This window comes from Haliotis asinina, chromosome 5 (genome assembly GCF_037392515.1).
Source record: "Haliotis asinina isolate JCU_RB_2024 chromosome 5, JCU_Hal_asi_v2, whole genome shotgun sequence".
Lineage (NCBI taxonomy): Eukaryota > Metazoa > Mollusca > Gastropoda > Lepetellida > Haliotidae > Haliotis > Haliotis asinina.
This window is the reverse complement of record NC_090284.1, coordinates 72241269-72259247: the sequence shown is the minus strand read 5'-3', so window position 1 is coordinate 72259247 and position 17979 is coordinate 72241269. Positions and strand designations below refer to the sequence as shown.

At 40.7% G+C, this 17979-nt stretch overlaps 4 protein-coding genes across 4 annotated transcripts; 1 reads left to right on the top strand and 3 right to left on the bottom strand.

The window, feature by feature from the left end:
• Positions 1 to 1150: 1150 nt before the first annotated feature.
• LOC137284021 (uncharacterized) lies at positions 1151 to 2076 on the bottom strand. Its single transcript, XM_067815683.1, has 3 exons — positions 2015 to 2076; positions 1662 to 1795; positions 1151 to 1452 (listed from the first exon to the last, which is right to left on the bottom strand). Exons 1-3 carry the CDS (start codon positions 2074 to 2076, stop codon positions 1151 to 1153), a joined length of 498 nt encoding a protein of 165 aa, XP_067671784.1.
• A 2841-nt stretch (positions 2077 to 4917) lies between these two features.
• Positions 4918 to 5624, bottom strand: LOC137283452 (uncharacterized). Its single transcript, XM_067814953.1, has 2 exons — positions 5468 to 5624; positions 4918 to 5219 (listed from the first exon to the last, which is right to left on the bottom strand). The coding sequence occupies exons 1-2, from the start codon at positions 5622 to 5624 to the stop codon at positions 4918 to 4920; spliced, it is 459 nt and encodes a 152-aa protein (XP_067671054.1).
• A 1974-nt stretch (positions 5625 to 7598) lies between these two features.
• LOC137283369 (uncharacterized) lies at positions 7599 to 8246 on the top strand. Its single transcript, XM_067814830.1, has 2 exons — positions 7599 to 7758; positions 7945 to 8246. Exons 1-2 carry the CDS (start codon positions 7599 to 7601, stop codon positions 8244 to 8246), a joined length of 462 nt encoding a protein of 153 aa, XP_067670931.1.
• A 3758-nt stretch (positions 8247 to 12004) lies between these two features.
• Positions 12005 to 12609, bottom strand: LOC137285317 (uncharacterized). The gene is made up of 2 exons (XM_067817671.1): positions 12453 to 12609; positions 12005 to 12306 (listed from the first exon to the last, which is right to left on the bottom strand). Exons 1-2 carry the CDS (start codon positions 12607 to 12609, stop codon positions 12005 to 12007), a joined length of 459 nt encoding a protein of 152 aa, XP_067673772.1.
• Positions 12610 to 17979: the final 5370 nt, after the last annotated feature.

Sequence of the window (17979 nt, the reverse complement as noted above, 5' to 3'; positions counted from 1 at the left end):
AAACATGGAAATAATCTAGTCAACGGTTCGCAATATGTTCTAATTCGTACGTACATACAGATGGGGTCTAATATTACATCCTCCCCCGCGCGTTATTCATGACCGTTGCTAAAAATGGACGTATTTTGACTACTGATAATTATGGCTATATGGTGTTAATAAGTGCGTTCACTTTCATGTTTCTGGCACACTATCCCAACGAAACCCCGTACGTATGAATAACCAAGAGCAATGTTAGCAATGTTAATATCTGGTGTAATCTCTGCCCAATGCAAGGCATCATTTACTCTCGTGTTAAGATCTAAACCTCCACATTGACTGTGCTGACATATTGAATTATCGTTGTGGTATTGCATTCCATCCTTGGTGAAGTACTTGTTCCAATACATCGCTCGTTTGTACCGGAAAATCTTTCTGGCATATCCGGCAACCCATAATGTCCCAAACCTGCTCTGTAGGAGATTTATAGGTTTTGCTGTCGCGATTAACATATTACTCACCAATGGCATGCGCTCAGTTGGGCCTAGCATTGTCGTCCACTAGGATTGGACCTATGTTCAGAGGATGGTCGTTGAAGTGTGGAACAACCACCCAGTGTAGGATGTCAGTGATATAGTCCATAATTATTTCGTCAGATCTTCAAAGAAACCGGATTATGTTGTGGTAAGCTTGACTATGTTACTCGTTACTTCAAAATTCATATGGTCCGAGAAAATATGGGTGTTGTGAATAAGTACCCATATGTATATGTACAAAATGAAATTATGCTGTACCAACTAATCCTGAAATGTTTTAATGTTTTCAAGCTCCAAGAACTAATAGATTTGGTACAGCCCGGTTTATGGTTGGCAATATAATGTGTGGTGTTATACACCAACAACACAAACTGGTTGTTAAAAAGTTTATTATAGATGTATGAAAAGTATTTTACGGCGTGATGACATCACCGGGTAATAACAATACCTATAACAAGCACTAGATTTCAGTCAGTGAAAACAGGACGCGACAACAAAGCTTAAGGAGTCTTTTTGTCCAGCTGGCTTGGTCGTTTAAACAACATCCCCGTGTTATATTTACAAGGAGCACCAGATGCCCGTCGGTTAAGACATATCTTCAACATCAAGTCATCCCATGAGTATTTTCCACCCTGCTAGCATGATCGCTGGAACGCACAACTCTCCATACTAAGTCCTCGAGCAATCTGGGTGACTTCGTGGTCATGTGACTCGTCCAGATCAGCTGCTGAAAGGTGGTCCTGGTTCTCGAAGTTTTGTCGGAAAAAGTTGTAGCACTGCCTGACTTGTTTCCACTTGTTTGTGGCCAGTCGTAGGTACACCTGACGGACACCTTCAGCTACACACTTCCTGTTGAGCAGAAGTAAGCCATGTCCAACATGGCCGCCATTGGCAGCATCTCTCACGATCTTCTCGGTCAGCTCCACGATGTAGGCATCTGAAATATAACAGGTTTATTAGTACTTGGGGTGTGAATGAAGACAGTGATTAGTCCAACAGGCCAGTCAGTTTGCTATATAGCGTCTAGCCATGCATCATGTCTGTGTATATCGAATGCTATTAGCATGGTTGGTTTGCACAATTTCGACCTATTTAACCAAAGAATTTGATTTTAGAGAGTTACTTCAGATTAATATAGGAACATACCTAGGGCCTGGACTTGTCCCAGGAATCTATCCTGCATTTCGATAAGACTGAAAAGATGAAAGGAGGCAGACACTGGATCGTCTTTCCATGATGGGGCAGGGAACACTTTAGTGCTAGATGGTGAACACGTCTGGCTGTGATATCAAATTTGGTTTTCAACAGAAATAGGTGGTTTTGAGACTCGCAGCTTGTTTCAGTTGAAATAATGAAGGTCAGATATTCTTCTTCTTTATACCTGCCTGTGTGACACTGAGGCACAGAGTAGTCTGAGTAGAGGCAAGTTCTCCCACAAATTAGATTGACAATGATTATTCTGGTTAATCCTACCTCTTTGACCTTATCTCATCTCCCACTCTCTTAGAGAGTGCTGGACCGGAAACTGTTTGATTGTTGGTGGATTACAGGGGTGTAGCATGTTGTTACGGTAAAACATTTATGTATCATGAGATGTGTCTACGATACGTTATTTAATCATCGTACATAATTAAGTTTCCGGTGGTGTAGTATTCGTACAATGGCAGCAAGATGATTGGTTGTTTTGTTAGTATGAACTCGATTGGTGTACCTGTTATGGCATTGTCTCAGTTGTTTATATTGCCCCCACATTAATTAATTATTGTTCTAGCTCCCACTCACCTTTTATTTTAATTTTATTTTAATTTCGCTAGGTTTAATCTTATTTTTCCTTTATTTTCCCCTTTTACATGGGTTTATACCGCGTAATTTACAGTGTTTTTGGTATGGTGGTTTATTACCTATTCCCCCTTATTTATTATTTACTACCCCCACCTACCCTGTCGGCGAGATTGGCGCAGCCAAAAGCTGACGTTAAACCCATTAAAATCATCATCTCCCACGTACCTCGGCGACGACTTTGGCGCCAGCCAGAAGCCGACGTGAAACCGTCAAGCGATTGATTGATATTTCCTCCCACACAATTATTCATCTACAGTACACATGGTCCAGCAGAGAACAACATTTTGTGACTAGTTTGAAAACATCTGGATCATTTGTTTAAAAGTATGGATTAATCCATGAAATATTACTTTAAGTATAATCACAGTTTTTTAAATGAATACTCTTTGTACCAATGGTTTTCTTCAAATTCACATCAACCAAATCAGTGAGGAAGTCTGGCATACATATACATTTTATCCCGCAATAACCAAATGCTATTTTAATAATTATACCTGTTGATGGTGGAAAAAGAGTAACATATTAAGATAAATTGTTTGTTTGTGCTCTTTTATAAATAACTTCGCAAAAAACTGTACCTGTTTAAATTTTATAAGCGATAAAGCCTTCGTCAGATGCGTTGCGTAAATTGTATGTTGAGATAAATTTGACTAAATGGACCAATAAGCATATGGATCAGTTCGAGGTAACTGAAATTGTGAAATTTGTGCTGAGAAAGTTCAGACACTTTCTGCCTTGCAAAAACGTATATAAAAGATGGTCCATCAAAGACATATTAAGCACTGGTAAGAAGAAACTCCGAGACCGAGAAAGCAAGTGATCGCCTCCATAATCATTAAACTTTTCACAAACAAAACCGTTGCTGTCCTTCCGTGACCAGAAAACCGTGGTACCCATTATTCCTTTCCTAATACATATAACCTTGTATATGTTTGACGTTTAAGTGTCTATCACGCTTCTGATTTTGCACTGATGTGATTTCCACTTCCGTGTTGATGTCATTTGGTTTCTGAATAGCTGTTGGACATATTAATAGAGGCATGATGCTTGAAGAGTGACGTCTTTCTCACACTATGATGCGACGTTTCACGGTCTGTCTTGATACCAATCTGTCAACGATGTAAGAATGTATACGAAGACGCGACATCATAATATAGATACTGAAGACGATATCATCCATAAAGTGTCGTATCTTCCTTATTATTCATCAGCTTTTAAGATGTCAATCAAACGAAAACGCATTAATGCATGAAGAGGTTCGCTGTTGGTGTGCTATACCAACCATATGCTTGTTGATTACACTAATCAATAATAGCTTGGTTTCTTAGTATAATAAGCAAAGCCAAGACTGACAACTTTCCTGTTTATAGACTGGATGGTTTGGTGCAACTGCTTCTTAACATCGTGGTTTCACTGTCTTCCAAGGACATCGATACAATCATTAAGATGCGCGTCTCCAGGCCCTGTGTTTGAATAGAACTCCGAAAGTTGTGGAATGATGAAGCCAAATTTATTCGACCATTTGACATACTCCGCCAAAAGATGGTTGGAGTTTTTCAGATTTGAGATTTTATTAATTCCCTTCCTATATTCTCCATTAACAGCGAATCAAGGAGGTCCATTGGGAGAGTTGTCATTACTATATGCATGACTGAATTTGACGTTAGACGGGACTGGGCGGATAACTCTGCCTTGTGGTGTGCTGTTGTCCATTGAGATAGGAACAGATTGAATTTCCTCTATGTTATCAACTGGTTGTAGTCATCTGCGATCTGTCTTGTCGTACACTATGTACTAAGTTTGTCATTCTCCTTTAACTGAGTTTTGCAAGGAGTCCGTCTTGCCAGGTTGCAATCTTTGGTTAAGTCGAGTACTGCGGTTAGGTTTTGTGCTGTTATTTCATTTCCAGTCTTGGTATACACATAAGGATGATGGTGATCCTGGTGATCCATATTAGTTTGAACCTTAGTGACAGCTACTGATCTTAGTAGGAAAATATATTCTTACTAGCGACGTGTAGTGTGAGGACGTAACCCCTTTTATTGCCTTGCTGGTTGGTGCTTGTCATCACAATTGTTATTCTGGTGATTTATGTGCAGCAGGGGTTTGCTTCGTCCCAAGAACGGTGGCACTGCCTGTGTGTCTGACAGTTGTTGGCATTGTTAATACTTCACCTAACACTAGCAGTTCTGTATGGCTAACATGTTCATTGATCTGTCTTGATTGTGAAACCTTAGCAGACCGATCACTACGTCACTTACCAACCAAATAAAAAAATTCCTCAAAAACTACAACCAAAAGTCCGGCTTACACGCTTACACATAAAGAGAGACGTCAAGTAATGTGACTGAGAAAACAAAACTGTCAGGACTTGGGTACAGAAATAGCTGAACTCAAAAGCCTTGCGATAGTGATGTTTATTTACAAAATAAATAATAAATTGGCGGCATTAGCCATGCCCTCAAGTGTTGTTACAATATTTACAAAAAGCACTAGTTGTCCATCCGCGTCCAGACATATCTTCAACATCAAGTCAGATGTGTGTGTGTCCTATCTGAAGCTAGCATGATCGCTGGAACGCACAACACTCCATACTGAGTCCACGGGCAATCTGGGTAACCTCATGGTCATGTGACTCGTCCAAATCAGCTGCTGAAAGATGGTCCTGGTTCTCGAAGTTTTGTCGGATGAAGTTGTAGCACTGCCTGACTTGTTTCCACTTGTTTGTGGCCAGTCGTAGGTACACCTGACGGACACCTTCAGCTACACACTTCCTGTTGAGCAGAAGTAAGCCATGTCCAACATGGCCGCCACTGGCAGCATCTCTCCCGATCTTCTCAGACAGTTCCAGAATGTAGGCATCTGAAGGAAGACAGAAATATATGAGTATTCTTATGGTCGATTTCTTTTAACAATTCATATGATTGTTGGTCCAAATCATATTTCAGTCTGCATGTATATGATAAATGAGACAGTAATTCAGCCGCGTTGGACCGTTATTTATCTTATTTAGTAGTATTTCTGCATAAATATCGAAGCTTTGATGGCTGCATATATAAAGCGATGAACGATTTTAGAACAAATTACTTCAGACTGACTCCTGTACATACCTATGGCCTGGACTTGTTCGAGGTATTTATCCTGCATTTCTATGAGACTGAAGAGTTGAAAGGAGGCAGACACGGGGTCGTTGTTACATGATGCAGTAGCAGACGACAATTTTGAGGCAATCTGTGAACGGATCTGGTCAGTAGAGGCGGAGGCCATATTTTCAAGGTAGCTTGAACGAGGTTTAAAATCCGAGTGGGACAGTGATTGCTAGTGGATATAACGAATCTTTCAGACACTCTGCTCATTTATACCTGCTGGTATGACACTGAGGCATTCTGTAGTCTGTTGGAGTAGTGGCAAGCTCAGTTATCCTGTTAACGGGACATAAGTCACATTGGGATTACACTTTCTCATTGAATGGAATTAATGGCCGATTATCGTGGCTAATCTTGTCACTTTGACCGTCTTACTGAAAGATCCGAGCGGGAATCTGATTAATTGAATGTTGTTCCAGTGATGAATTGATGACGCCTTTGTAATCAGCGATTGTTTATTTCTGTTGGCGTTAGTCAAATTGATTGATGAATGTATTAAAGGATGCCGTTACCAGAGGTTCTCATTTTGTTTGTTTTATGAACAAATCACACTATTACTGATTAGTGTAATCATTGGTGACATCTTACGTCAGTAGTGATTCAATCGATGTAATAATGCGTGCTGTTAGTTCATGCAAAAAAGAGTGAATCAACATGAGAACCAAATCTGCTTATTGAAAGAATGTCGAACCTCGTTGATGTGTGTGTGAAAGCACCCACAACACACTATCCTGTGTGTGAACAAGGAAATTGTTACCATTCCTGCTTTTGGTTTAATTAACAAATCACAAATTCTACCCAATCACTGATTAGTGTCCGAACTAGAAGATGAAAAAGAAAATTCCTTTATCACCGAGTCACATCTTTTCTTTGAAAACTCTACATTTTATAAGGTGGGTTAAAAGAAAATGTCCATCCATTAACGCCAGTGAGACATGAGTGTACAATATAACAGACATTTTTAAAAATACGCTTGACATATACACATGAATAAATTTAATACAAAGCAAAGTAACATGATTAGGGTGACTTTTAAGAAAGTGGAAATCATATCAGTGCAAGAGGACTACATCTTAAACAGGAATTAACCCTTTTGACTCGAGGTCTCAATGACGACATGATTTAAAACAACAATAATTCTTCTAGCGTTGTATTAGAATGATAATATCATTAGGCACAGAAAATGCAATTAATATTGATGTGGACATTCATATTGATGGGGATATTGATTAAGGAAAAAAACTCAATATGGGCAATATTAACTACGATAATAACCTCCGGATCACAACGGTTTTGTTTATAGATTTTATTATGAAAGGAACAGATCGGAATAAATATTGCGCTTTATTATTTAAAGTCGCGAAACTCCCTGACACTACTGTCTTGATCATGTCTTCATCCTGTACTTTCTTTGAAGCTGTCATGAAGTAAAACTTGATGAATTGCTTTAACTGGTTGTCTTGTTACATAACCAGTAATACTGAGGTCACGGGCCTGTCTGCTAGAGAAGCTTTATTCTTGGTCTATGATTGTGTATTAGTCAACATTAACAGTATCGTCAATGGATAGGGACACTATGTATGATGACATAGTTTATCCAGGCTGATAAGAGGTTATGTTAAATACACAAAATGATAAAAAGTTGCACTAATCGCTGTGATAATAACCAACTAATCAAACAGTTAGCACTTCCTTGCTGTCATTACATACACAATGACACAGTCCGTTATAATCTAACGGAGATTTCTAATCAAAGTAGTCTGTGACAACGTTGACTGAACACAGCTTCACCGCTGTAACAACAGGTTATACACATCTGTAATCCACCTGCCAATCAAACACTTTCCGGACCGGCACCCTCAGCGGACGATGAGATTAGGTCAGTGAGGCAGGGTTAACTAGGAAAATCCTTGCCAATCTTATTAATGGGATAGCACAACTTGTATCTCCTCCACCAGACTGCTCCATGTCTCAGTGTCACACGGACAGGTATATAGAGGCAGAATGTGTGATGCGTTCCATTCACATCGCCTCAACGGATATCTAACAGTTATCAGCATTCTTTCAAACACGCCACTGCAATTAATTTGAAAACATGGCAACCTCCACCTGTGCCAATCAGATCTGTTCCCCGGCTGCCACTAATCTGCCGCCATCTTCTGTCCAGAAGAAGGATGACCCTGTGTCTGCCTCCTTCCAACTCTTCAGTCTCATTGAAATGCAGGATAGATTCCTGGAACAAGTCCGGCTTATAGGTATGTACATCTTTCATTCTGGGGGAATTCCAAGTCAGTTTCTCCGGTTGAACTGCTGTATACATTTTTACGGCCAATAACTTCCTTATTTCTTAGATGCAAAGGAATTCTTTGTAGAAAATATTATATGTTGAATCAAGTTGTAATTTGATGTACCAGTACTTATATTTCCCTCTTTCATTTCAGACATCTACATCGTGGAACTGTCTGAGAAGATCGGGAGAGATGCAGCCAATGACGGCCATGTTGGACACGGCTTACTTCTGCTCAACAGGAAGTGTGTAGCTGAAGGTGTCCGCCAGGTGTACCTACGACTGGCCACAAACAAGCGGAGACAAGTCAGGCAGTGCTACAACTTCATCCGACAAAACTTCGAGAACCAGGACCATCTTTCAGCAGCTGATCTGGACGAGTCACATGACCACGAGGTGACAAAGATTGCTCGAGGACTTAGTATGGAGTGTTGTACGTTCCAGCGACCATGCTAGTTTTATGGGACACCCATTTGCAATGACTTGATGTTGAAGATATATGGAGATCTAGTGCTTTTTGTAAATATGTATTTAAAATTACACCTGATTGCAATACGAGATATTGTAAATAAACATATACAGTATGGTTCAAAATTATTGAGAATAGCTAAAGCATTTCATATTATTAAACGAGAACAAATCAGATAAAATTGAATGTATTGTGAAAGTGAACTGACCTTTTCATGTTGTGTAGGTAACAATTTAATATTTATCAAGTCTCCTTGAGCTTCACGGCACAGTTTAAGACGGGTAGGCATACTTCCTATCAGAGAGGTTAGTGTCTCGTGGGTTATGCTGTCCCAGTATCGGACCACTTCTCTCTTCATGTCTTCAATTTTTGTCAACCCCTTTTGATTCACACATTCCTTCATCATCCCCCAAATGTTCTCAATGGGATTTAAGTCAGGACTATATGCAGGAAATGGTAATGCAGTCACATTTTTCTCCTGAAACCACTGCTTGGCATGTTTTGCGGTGTGTTTAGGATCATTATCTTGCTGCAAAATCCAGTCATTTCCATAAAACACATGTGCAATTGGAAGGAAAAAATTATCTAATATGTTAGTGTAGCGTTGACTTGTCAGATTTCCCTCAAACACACACAGCGGGGTCGTTCCTAATAAGGATATCCCTCCCCATACATGAAACTTTGGGCTGTATTTAGGTCGTCGATACAACGGTGCTGACGCAGACTTTGTCCATATTTTCACATTATTGGGATATACCCATATTGAGCTTTCATCAGTAAAAATCACATTTTCCCAGTCAAAGTTTTCATGTGCCAAACACCACTCAACACGCCTGTCTTTATGTTCTTGTTTCATGAGAGGAGAAGGAATTCCAGTCTTTTTCTCCCATCCAAGATCAATCAAATTTCTTCTAACTGTAGATTTTGATGGAACTGTTGACCCCCTTTCTATCATTTCATACCTGATGTTGGAGATGCTTGCCCCTTGCTTTTTAGACGCTAAAATTCCCAGCCGGACGCGATCTGAGAAGTCCAATTTTTTGGGTCTCCCTGCTCCTTTCTGGTGCCCAAAATCCTTTCCCTCTTTAAAATGCTTCCTAATCCTATACACAGTAGAGAGAGGAGTTCCTGTTCTCTCTGCCAATGTATTTACATCATCAATTCCTTGATTACACAACTCAAAAATCAACCTTCTTTTATCTTCAGCAGACATTGTTGACAGTGCTGAGGGAAATGACGTCTGCTACAAATTTAGGGGAGGTAACTCTAATTGTACTATACTCAGTAGGCCAAGATGAGTTACCTCCCTTATACCATTACTTAGTTTTAAGTATCAGTGAATCAGTTGAGGTGTTAGGATAGCTCAAAGTAAGAAGAAAAATTCTCAATAATTATGAACCAGACTATATATGTGTTGGGAATCAAGTGGGGTATATCTGTACGAAGACCCGCTTGTCCTTGGCACAGCCACATTCAAGACTCTATTAATGCCTTTTAAATGTATATGTCAGCGTTGTGGTGTTGCAAGAAATCCGTAGTAACCCTTGCCGTATGAGGGCGGGCATTGTCCTGTTGGAATGTTAACCCATAACGTTGCAGAAAAGGAATTGCCACAGGTCGAAGAATCTGATTCCTGTAGCTCCCACCAGTTACGTTGCCCTGAAAATCACCAAAGTGTTCTTTCGCGTGCTGTTATTTCATCCCAAACCACGACAAAGACACAGGCCTGTGCATAACGTTCTCCCACACGTCTAAATGCACGTTGACGTCCATCACTGTTATTTGTGTTCTGGTAGTGGCTCACCAAAGCAGGAAATGGTATTCCACTGGCAGTGGAAATGTGCAGCCATTTGTCGTTGAGACATTCCCCAACGGACCATCCCAATGGCCTCATGGCGTTGTGCAGACGCCAGCCTTAGTATGCTATGCGTTTCAATAACCGTTTAATTTTTTGAAAGATCGCAAGGCCTGTTGAGCTTTCAAAAGTGACAGTATTGTGTGGCATTCGTTTCCTCTGTTTCTCTTTCCCGCTATGCAAGTGCAACAACGTATTGCACGTCTCAAGGACGAAACCGCTGACGTTACGGAACGTGCATGCATGTTCGATAGAGAGTTTAAATCCTTATGTGTCTGCACAGGTTTGATAAATTTCGATTTTAGATTTTGTATTCACAGTTTCTCAATGTGCCTAGTATATTTCAATTACTATTAGGCAAAGTATGAACAGAGGTAAAATGTTTGGACTGCTAAATGTACATAGGGCCTGTTCTCTAAAGAACAAATGCACTTCTTCAAGCTTCAGCGAGTTTAGGTGTCTTTCCCAATACCATTCCAGTTCAGCATGTTACCATGTGTGTGTATATTCAGGTGCTCTTCCAAGCTCGCCATATAATCATAGAGGCAAGCGCACGCCTTTCAGTGGAAGACGAGTAAACAAAATTCTAAATGTACCGTCTAAATACATCGTTAGCCCATATCCCACACCATAATATCATTATTATAGGCCCGATTGCATCAAAGGGTTTAATATGACACTGTGTTGATAAGCTATTTGATCTTCCAGTTTGAAGGATGTAATACATACAGCTTACTAGATTTCCTCCTTGTGTTGAATTTAATCTTGTCTACAAATACTTATATTTATTCACAGTCTCCTGCTTTGTTCTATTCATTCCTAACGGACTATGGTTTATTGTTCCCCTAATTATGATACATGTCTATTTCCTAAGTATTTCAGTTTCCTCGCCTCACAATAACTTTAAAATCATCGAAATTCTTTTGATCCTGTCAAAACAGAGAGTTTATTTATTTGACGTAACTGACTTGAAGGGTGTAAAGCAATCCTCACAACGGCCACGGTAAGTAAAATTGCCTCATGCGGTAGTGTATAGTGAGATGGTCAAAGAATGTTAAAACGTATAGTAACTCAGCATTAAGATGCCTAGATATTTAGTTGCTTGATTTGACAATAAGTCTGAAAGTATATTTATATCAGTACTATGCATCCCCAAGCTAGGAGTTGCTGTTCATCTGTTTCTCCTTACAATATCTGACAGTTCAGGTTACATGACATTTATCGCATCCCCAACGGGTAGTATCTGGTCACCTCTGCTGTTGATCTGTTTCCTCGTACACCGGAATCGGAGAGCTTTACTTACGAAATCCAGAAAATGACACATGCCAAAATAATATCTTGAATTCCTTTGTTGATAGGAACATTATCCCGTGGATTTAAGAAGGTATTTTAAAAATTCACGATATTGGAGCTAACAGAAATACCAAGCACGATGACGTTACCATATGCATGTTTCTACCATTAAGGAATATAATACACAAATCTCCATGACATGTTTGTTGTCATTTGGTCGTGGTTTTCCAAAGCCCATAGTATTCACAAGACTATATCGTAGACTAGTTTTCAACCATGATATTTCAGGCCATTTTCTTTGGAAATGCTCAGTCAGGAATCAAGATTACAACGAAAATATTCTACGACGTAAGTGAACGAGTTGACTGGACTTCGAAAATGTTAGTTAGATGCCGGGATGCTGATTTTGCTGTTGGTCTGCTACGTTAACACAAGACTGAGAATGACAATTATATTTTATTTACACATTTACAGCTCTCATTGACAGACTTTTCATGACAGCACTTTTTATCTAACAATCATAACAATAAGCAAGAAATTCCGTCACTAGACACAGGATCTGCTCAATAACGACAGTTTGCAAACTGTTTCATCCAGTTAGCATGATCGCTGGAACACACAGTACTCCATACCAAGTCCTCGAGCAATCTTTGTCACCTCGTGGTCATGTGACTCGTCCAGATCAGCTGCTGAAAGATGGTCCTGGTTCTCGTAGTTTTGTCGGATGAAGTTGTAGCACTGCCTGACTTGTCTCCACTTGTTTGTGGCCAGTCGCAGGTACACCTGACGGACACCTTCAGCTACACACTTCCTGTTGAGCAGAAGTAAGCCATGTCCAACATGGCCGCCACTGGCAGCATCTCTCCCGATCTTTTCAGACAGTTCCACGATGTAGGCATCTGAAATGAAACAGGTGCTTTTAGTGCCTTAGTCTGCCATTTTGCAATAACGAATACAATATGACGTATAAATCCGATTTTGCAGCATATGGTGTCATCGTAATATCATAATGATATCCCGTTAACAAAATCAGGCAGGTACATACCTATGGCCAGGACTTGCTTAAGGAGTCTATCCTTCATTTCGATAAGACTGAAGAGTTGGAAGGAAGCAGACACAGGGTCATCCTTCCATAAGGCAGCAGACGACAAGTTAGAGGCAGACAGGGAGCAGATCTGGTCAGCACAGACGGAAGTTGACATGGTTTCTTGGGTAAGATATGCTACAGTGAACGTACAAGTTTAAACGACGATGGTGTGGAGGTACATTGCATCGATCAGACATTCTGCTGCTATATACTTGCCTGTTTGACACTGAGGCATGGAGTAGTCCGTGAGAGTAGTGCCACTTTGCTCTGTACTCCCACAGAGTGACATGGATTAACACGGATTATTATGTCTAATCCTGCCACTGAGACTCAATTCCCGTCGTCCTGGATCCCTCAGATCGCAGAGCAGGAGAGCTTGATTGGCTCCACGTCAGCTATTTAACATGTTGTTACAGTTAATACTGAGCGCAATTGTTGAATGGCGGGGAGACAGCTCCCGTTAATTGACCTAATGCCATTAAGTGCCTGATTGGTTGTTAACTATTAAACTATTAAACTTACCCAATTGGTGAAATCATCATCATCATCATCATCATCATCATCATCATCATCATCATCACCCATTTACCTGATGAAGGAGCAAGAAGTTGGCCCTACAGTTTGCCTGTGATCGGGTGCACGCAAGATGGCCCGCATTATATTCGCAGCGCACATAAAATCTCCAAGAAATCATCACCAACCCTATGGTGTCTGTGATTACACGATGCCATTTAGAAAGTGGTCAAATGCAACATATGTCATATTTGGGATTTCACTTTCTTAGTAAAGTACGAATTCTAGTTTACTAAGAAAGTGAAATCCCAAATATGTTGCATTTGACCACTTTCTAAATGGCATCGTGTAATCACAGCTTTCGGCCGTGGGAGCCGTGCCAATTTACACTCATCAGAGGGGTACACAAAGTACGCACTCTAGACTACCAGTTGTCCGACTTTCATTTTTGTGGAAGTCGCGGTGGCTGAGCGGGCTAGGCGGCTGACTTTGTGTGCTGGCGAATAGGTGCCTGACTCTGAGGGTGCGGGTTCGAATCCCGGATGGGACTCAACCGAAAGAAGTACTAGAATTCGTGCTTTACTAAGAAAGTGAAATCCCAAATGTGACATATGTTGCCTATGGTGTCTGATGGCTCGCCGGTGGGTAATCCTTTGATGTGCATAGCTGCGAATTAATGTTAATGAAAGCGATTGTTTTTGTGTACATGGTATAAAGCCACCTTTGTAGTAAAGTTGTGTGATAGAAGTAACAGCGTCGACATTAAACACTGCTTAAAACTGCGCGTTGAAGATGTTGATACCCAGAAATTGTGTGTACTTGGTACATATGCTCGTTAAACTGCATGGTGTCACATGTATCTATAGACGTCTTTTCTTTAACTATACCGGACATTTAGGAATATCTGCATATCTCAATAAAAGTCCACGGCTGTCTAAGACCATGCATGAAACTGACATAAGATTCAAAATGGTAAAAGTAGGTAGAAGGATGCCATATTTTCAGATATGACATTTGAGCAAGATCGAGACAAGGGAAATAGGCTATAACGATAACAGACCAATGATCTGACTTCGCTAAATAGTGGGCACAGAGACAGATGAACTGAAAATAATACAGACCAGAGAAACTGCCTTATCTGTTACATATTTACATTCACCGTGACAAGATCAACCATGAGATTGGATTACAAGGGGCATATCTTTGCCTTTCAACTGTCCATTTACATTCAGAGTGACAAGATCAACCATGAGATTGGGTTACAAGGGGCATGTCTTTGTCTTTCAACTGTCCATTTACTTTCAGAGTGACAAGATCAACCATGAGATTGGGTTACAAGGGGGATGTCTTTCAACTGTCCACGCCCCCTTTGTGTCCAGCAATATTGCTATTACGTTTCTTTCGCTCATGTATCATACGACTCCCACGCTAAAGTTTTCAGACCCAAGATACAACATTCAAGGCCTTTCAGAAGATTTGTCACATGCTTTTCAAAAACGACTATGCGGCTTTTGCGTCGATAGCATTTACTCTATATTATTCCTTGTGTGCATATATACACCTTTTAATTCAATTTCAATTTAAAATCATTATTGATTTCTACTGATTGTGACCACTTGTTTAAGTTGGGAAAATATCTATACACCTGGAAATTAATCAAGCAACACCCCAATTTTTTCTATTGGAGCAACTTTGAAGTGTTCTGACAATCAAAATATGCCGGGTTGATATAGTTTGACACTTTTGTATTCAACAGACGATCTCTGACAAACAACTTAAAGGGAAAAAGTATCAAGACTTTGCTTTATTGCAACGAAATCCAAATTCTTAAAACTGTCTTAAATTCATGAAAAAATGGACACAATTTACTATTCATCCACAGACGTTGTTGTCAGGTGTATTAACACAAATGTCACATGGAAAGAAAGAACAGTCATCTGAGAGTCTGCACACCGACTTTCATCAATATCTAGTGTGTCCTCCCTGCGCACGCACCACCGATTCCAGACGCCTCCTCATTCCTTGGATGAGTCTCCGGATCTGATTCTGGGGGATCCTGTTCCACTCCTCATGCAGGGCAGCCGTCAATTCGTTGAGATTATGGACTGGTGGGTCTCTCTGCCTCACACGACGGCCAATAAAGTCCCACAAATGTTCAATGGGGTTGAGGTCAGGGCTCATGGCAGGCCATGGAATTCTGTCAATTGCATTTTGCCGCAAAAAATCATTTACAGCATGCGCCCTGTGAGGTCTAGCATTGTCGTCCATAAATATGGGTCTCGTTGCCAGAGGATGGTTCTCAAAATGAGGTACCACAGCCCTGTCAAGAACCTCCTGTTGGTAACGAACACCGTTAAGGTTGCCACGGATGGTAATGATATCCAACTTGCAGTTCATGGAAATGCACCCCCATACCATAACGGAACCTCCCCCAAAGGCCACAGTCTCCTGGATGTTCCGTGGAGCCATTGCTGTGTTCCTCTGCCTCCAGACCCGAGTACGACCGTCCACCATGTGCAGCAAGAACCGGCTCTCATCTGAGAAATGGACCTTCCTCCAAGAGGCAATGTTCCAGTGCAAACGGTCATTACACCAGGCCAGTCGGGCTGCCTTATGGGCTGGAGACAGTCTGGGTCGCTTGATTGGCCTCCTTGCCCGGTATCCTGCAGCTTTCAGACGATTCCGAACAGTCCTGTTCGAGATGGGTCTCCCTGGAAGCCACTCCTGTCTCAACCGAGAGCTCGAGTCGAAGGACCTGCGCCGTACAAGTCTCAGTAAAGCTCTGTCCTCCCGGACTGTGGTCTTCCTGGGTCTTCCTGGTCTAGGCAGGTCTTTAACTTCATTAGTGGCCCGGTATTTTTTCAAAAGTTTTGAAATTATGGAATGATGTCGTCCGATTTGAGTCCCGATTTGTCTTAGAGACATACCAGCATTCCTCATGCCGATTATTTGCCAACGAGTGGCCTCTGATAATTTCCTACGTGCCATGACATTGAAATGAATGAAAAACCGAATGCAATCGACAACCTGCGCTTGTAAACACCCCAGGGAAAAAGGGCATTTTTCGAAAGTTGAGGTTAAAGCAATGCACGTGCGCTGTGCAAGCTTCACGCGCGTCATATCAACCCATGAAAAGCTCATGCTGTATGTCAATACATCAAAATTGAATAATCAATCATCAAAATTACTTCGTTAAACTTTGTTAAGTTTTTATGTGTCTTTGAATTTGGTGTTGCTTAATTAATTTCCATATGTATATATAATGTGTTTCGCATAAGAGGAGAATATCTTTGATACGCATGTTAGCAATTAATATGTAAAACATGTAACGATGTATTATGGGTCATATGGCCTTGAAAACAATAAAGCATTGAATTGAATTGAATATATACTCCTCCCAAAACTGAGCAACAAGTATTTTTTTGTTTGAGTGGCATTTTAGAAGTTGAGGTGTACAAACAGGACAAATTGTTATGGAAAACAACTTCTTTTTTGCGTGATTGCGACGTTTCGATACAGATTCTTGTACCGTTGTCAAGCAGGAATACAAGAATCTGCTTGACAACGGTACAAGAATCTGTATCGAAACGTCGCAATCACGCAATAAAGGAGTTGTTATCCATAACAATTTGTCCTGTTTGAACATGTATCTTCATTGTAATATTTTTATTAGTCTCGATAGCGATTCTTTCCGGCATGTCACTGAAAAGTGAATATTCAAGGCTTATATAAAATTAGTGACTGTCAGATTGATTTATCTCATAACACTCAAACACACCTCCCTGAGAAACAACATGAAGTATGTGTGGCATGAATGTACTACACAGTTCACTCATGTAGTCTGATCGGATAAAACCTACCTTTTAGTCATTCCTCTGGTACCACTAGCGGATCCTTACTTCATTTTTATGGCTTATAATGCCCAAGAAAGAGTTGTTGATGATTTTGGTTAGATCAACAACATCGCACATATGGACTGGCGTCCAAGACAACCCGATCTTAATCCCACTAAACATGCTTGGGACATTTTTGAAAGTCGTGTTTACGGTCTCTATGTTCAGCCCCAGACTCTGGATGACCTTGAGCAGGCCTTACAGAGAAAATGGCAGAACATTCCACAACAGCAACGTTAAAGACTCATTTGATCATTGCAAAGATGTGTAAAAACTTGCATTTGTGCCCATGATAGCCATACGCGTTACTGAACACCGCTTCACTGTCCAATACCGACTTGAAATTTTCATGTCAAAATTTTGCCCCATCAGTGCAGCATATTTTGCTCGCCTGTTTCACGAGCACATGCTTTTCAGTTTGTTAATCGCATGTATGTTTCACCTTTCTGTTGCATCGTTCCATGATTTGCAGTTTCAATAACGAAACAACAAGAAGGTTGCAGTCGCTATAGAAACGAGGTCTGTCCGTCCGTCCCTGCATCCGTCATATTGTGCCCGTAGCATATCTCCTAAACTATTCATGATAGCTTAACTAGACTTGGTGCACGTGTGAAACATGATCTTTAGATGTGCCTTTTGCGTGTTACACCCAGATGTGAATTTATATTTTTTGCGGTTTCCATGGAAATGTGACCTGGGCTGTGACTATGAAGATGTTATCTTGTCGGGAGCAGATCTCCTAAACTGTACATGCTAGCTTTACCCAACTTGGTACGCATATCAAGAATGATCCCTAGATGTGCCTCTTGGGGATTACACCCAGATGTGAATTTCATTTTTTGCGGTTTCCATGGAAACATGACTCAAAACTGTGACTATGACTGATTGTCATTTTATCAGCAGCGGATCTTCCAAATTATGCTTGCTAGGAGATGTGCTCCGGCCATGTGTACCATGTATTGTTATGATATGCTTCGTACAAAGTATAACGGATGCACGGGCAGAACTCTCTTCCATATATCTCCCGAAATTTCGTTGTTACAGAGGATAAAATGTAATGAGACTGAAAATGTGTTGCT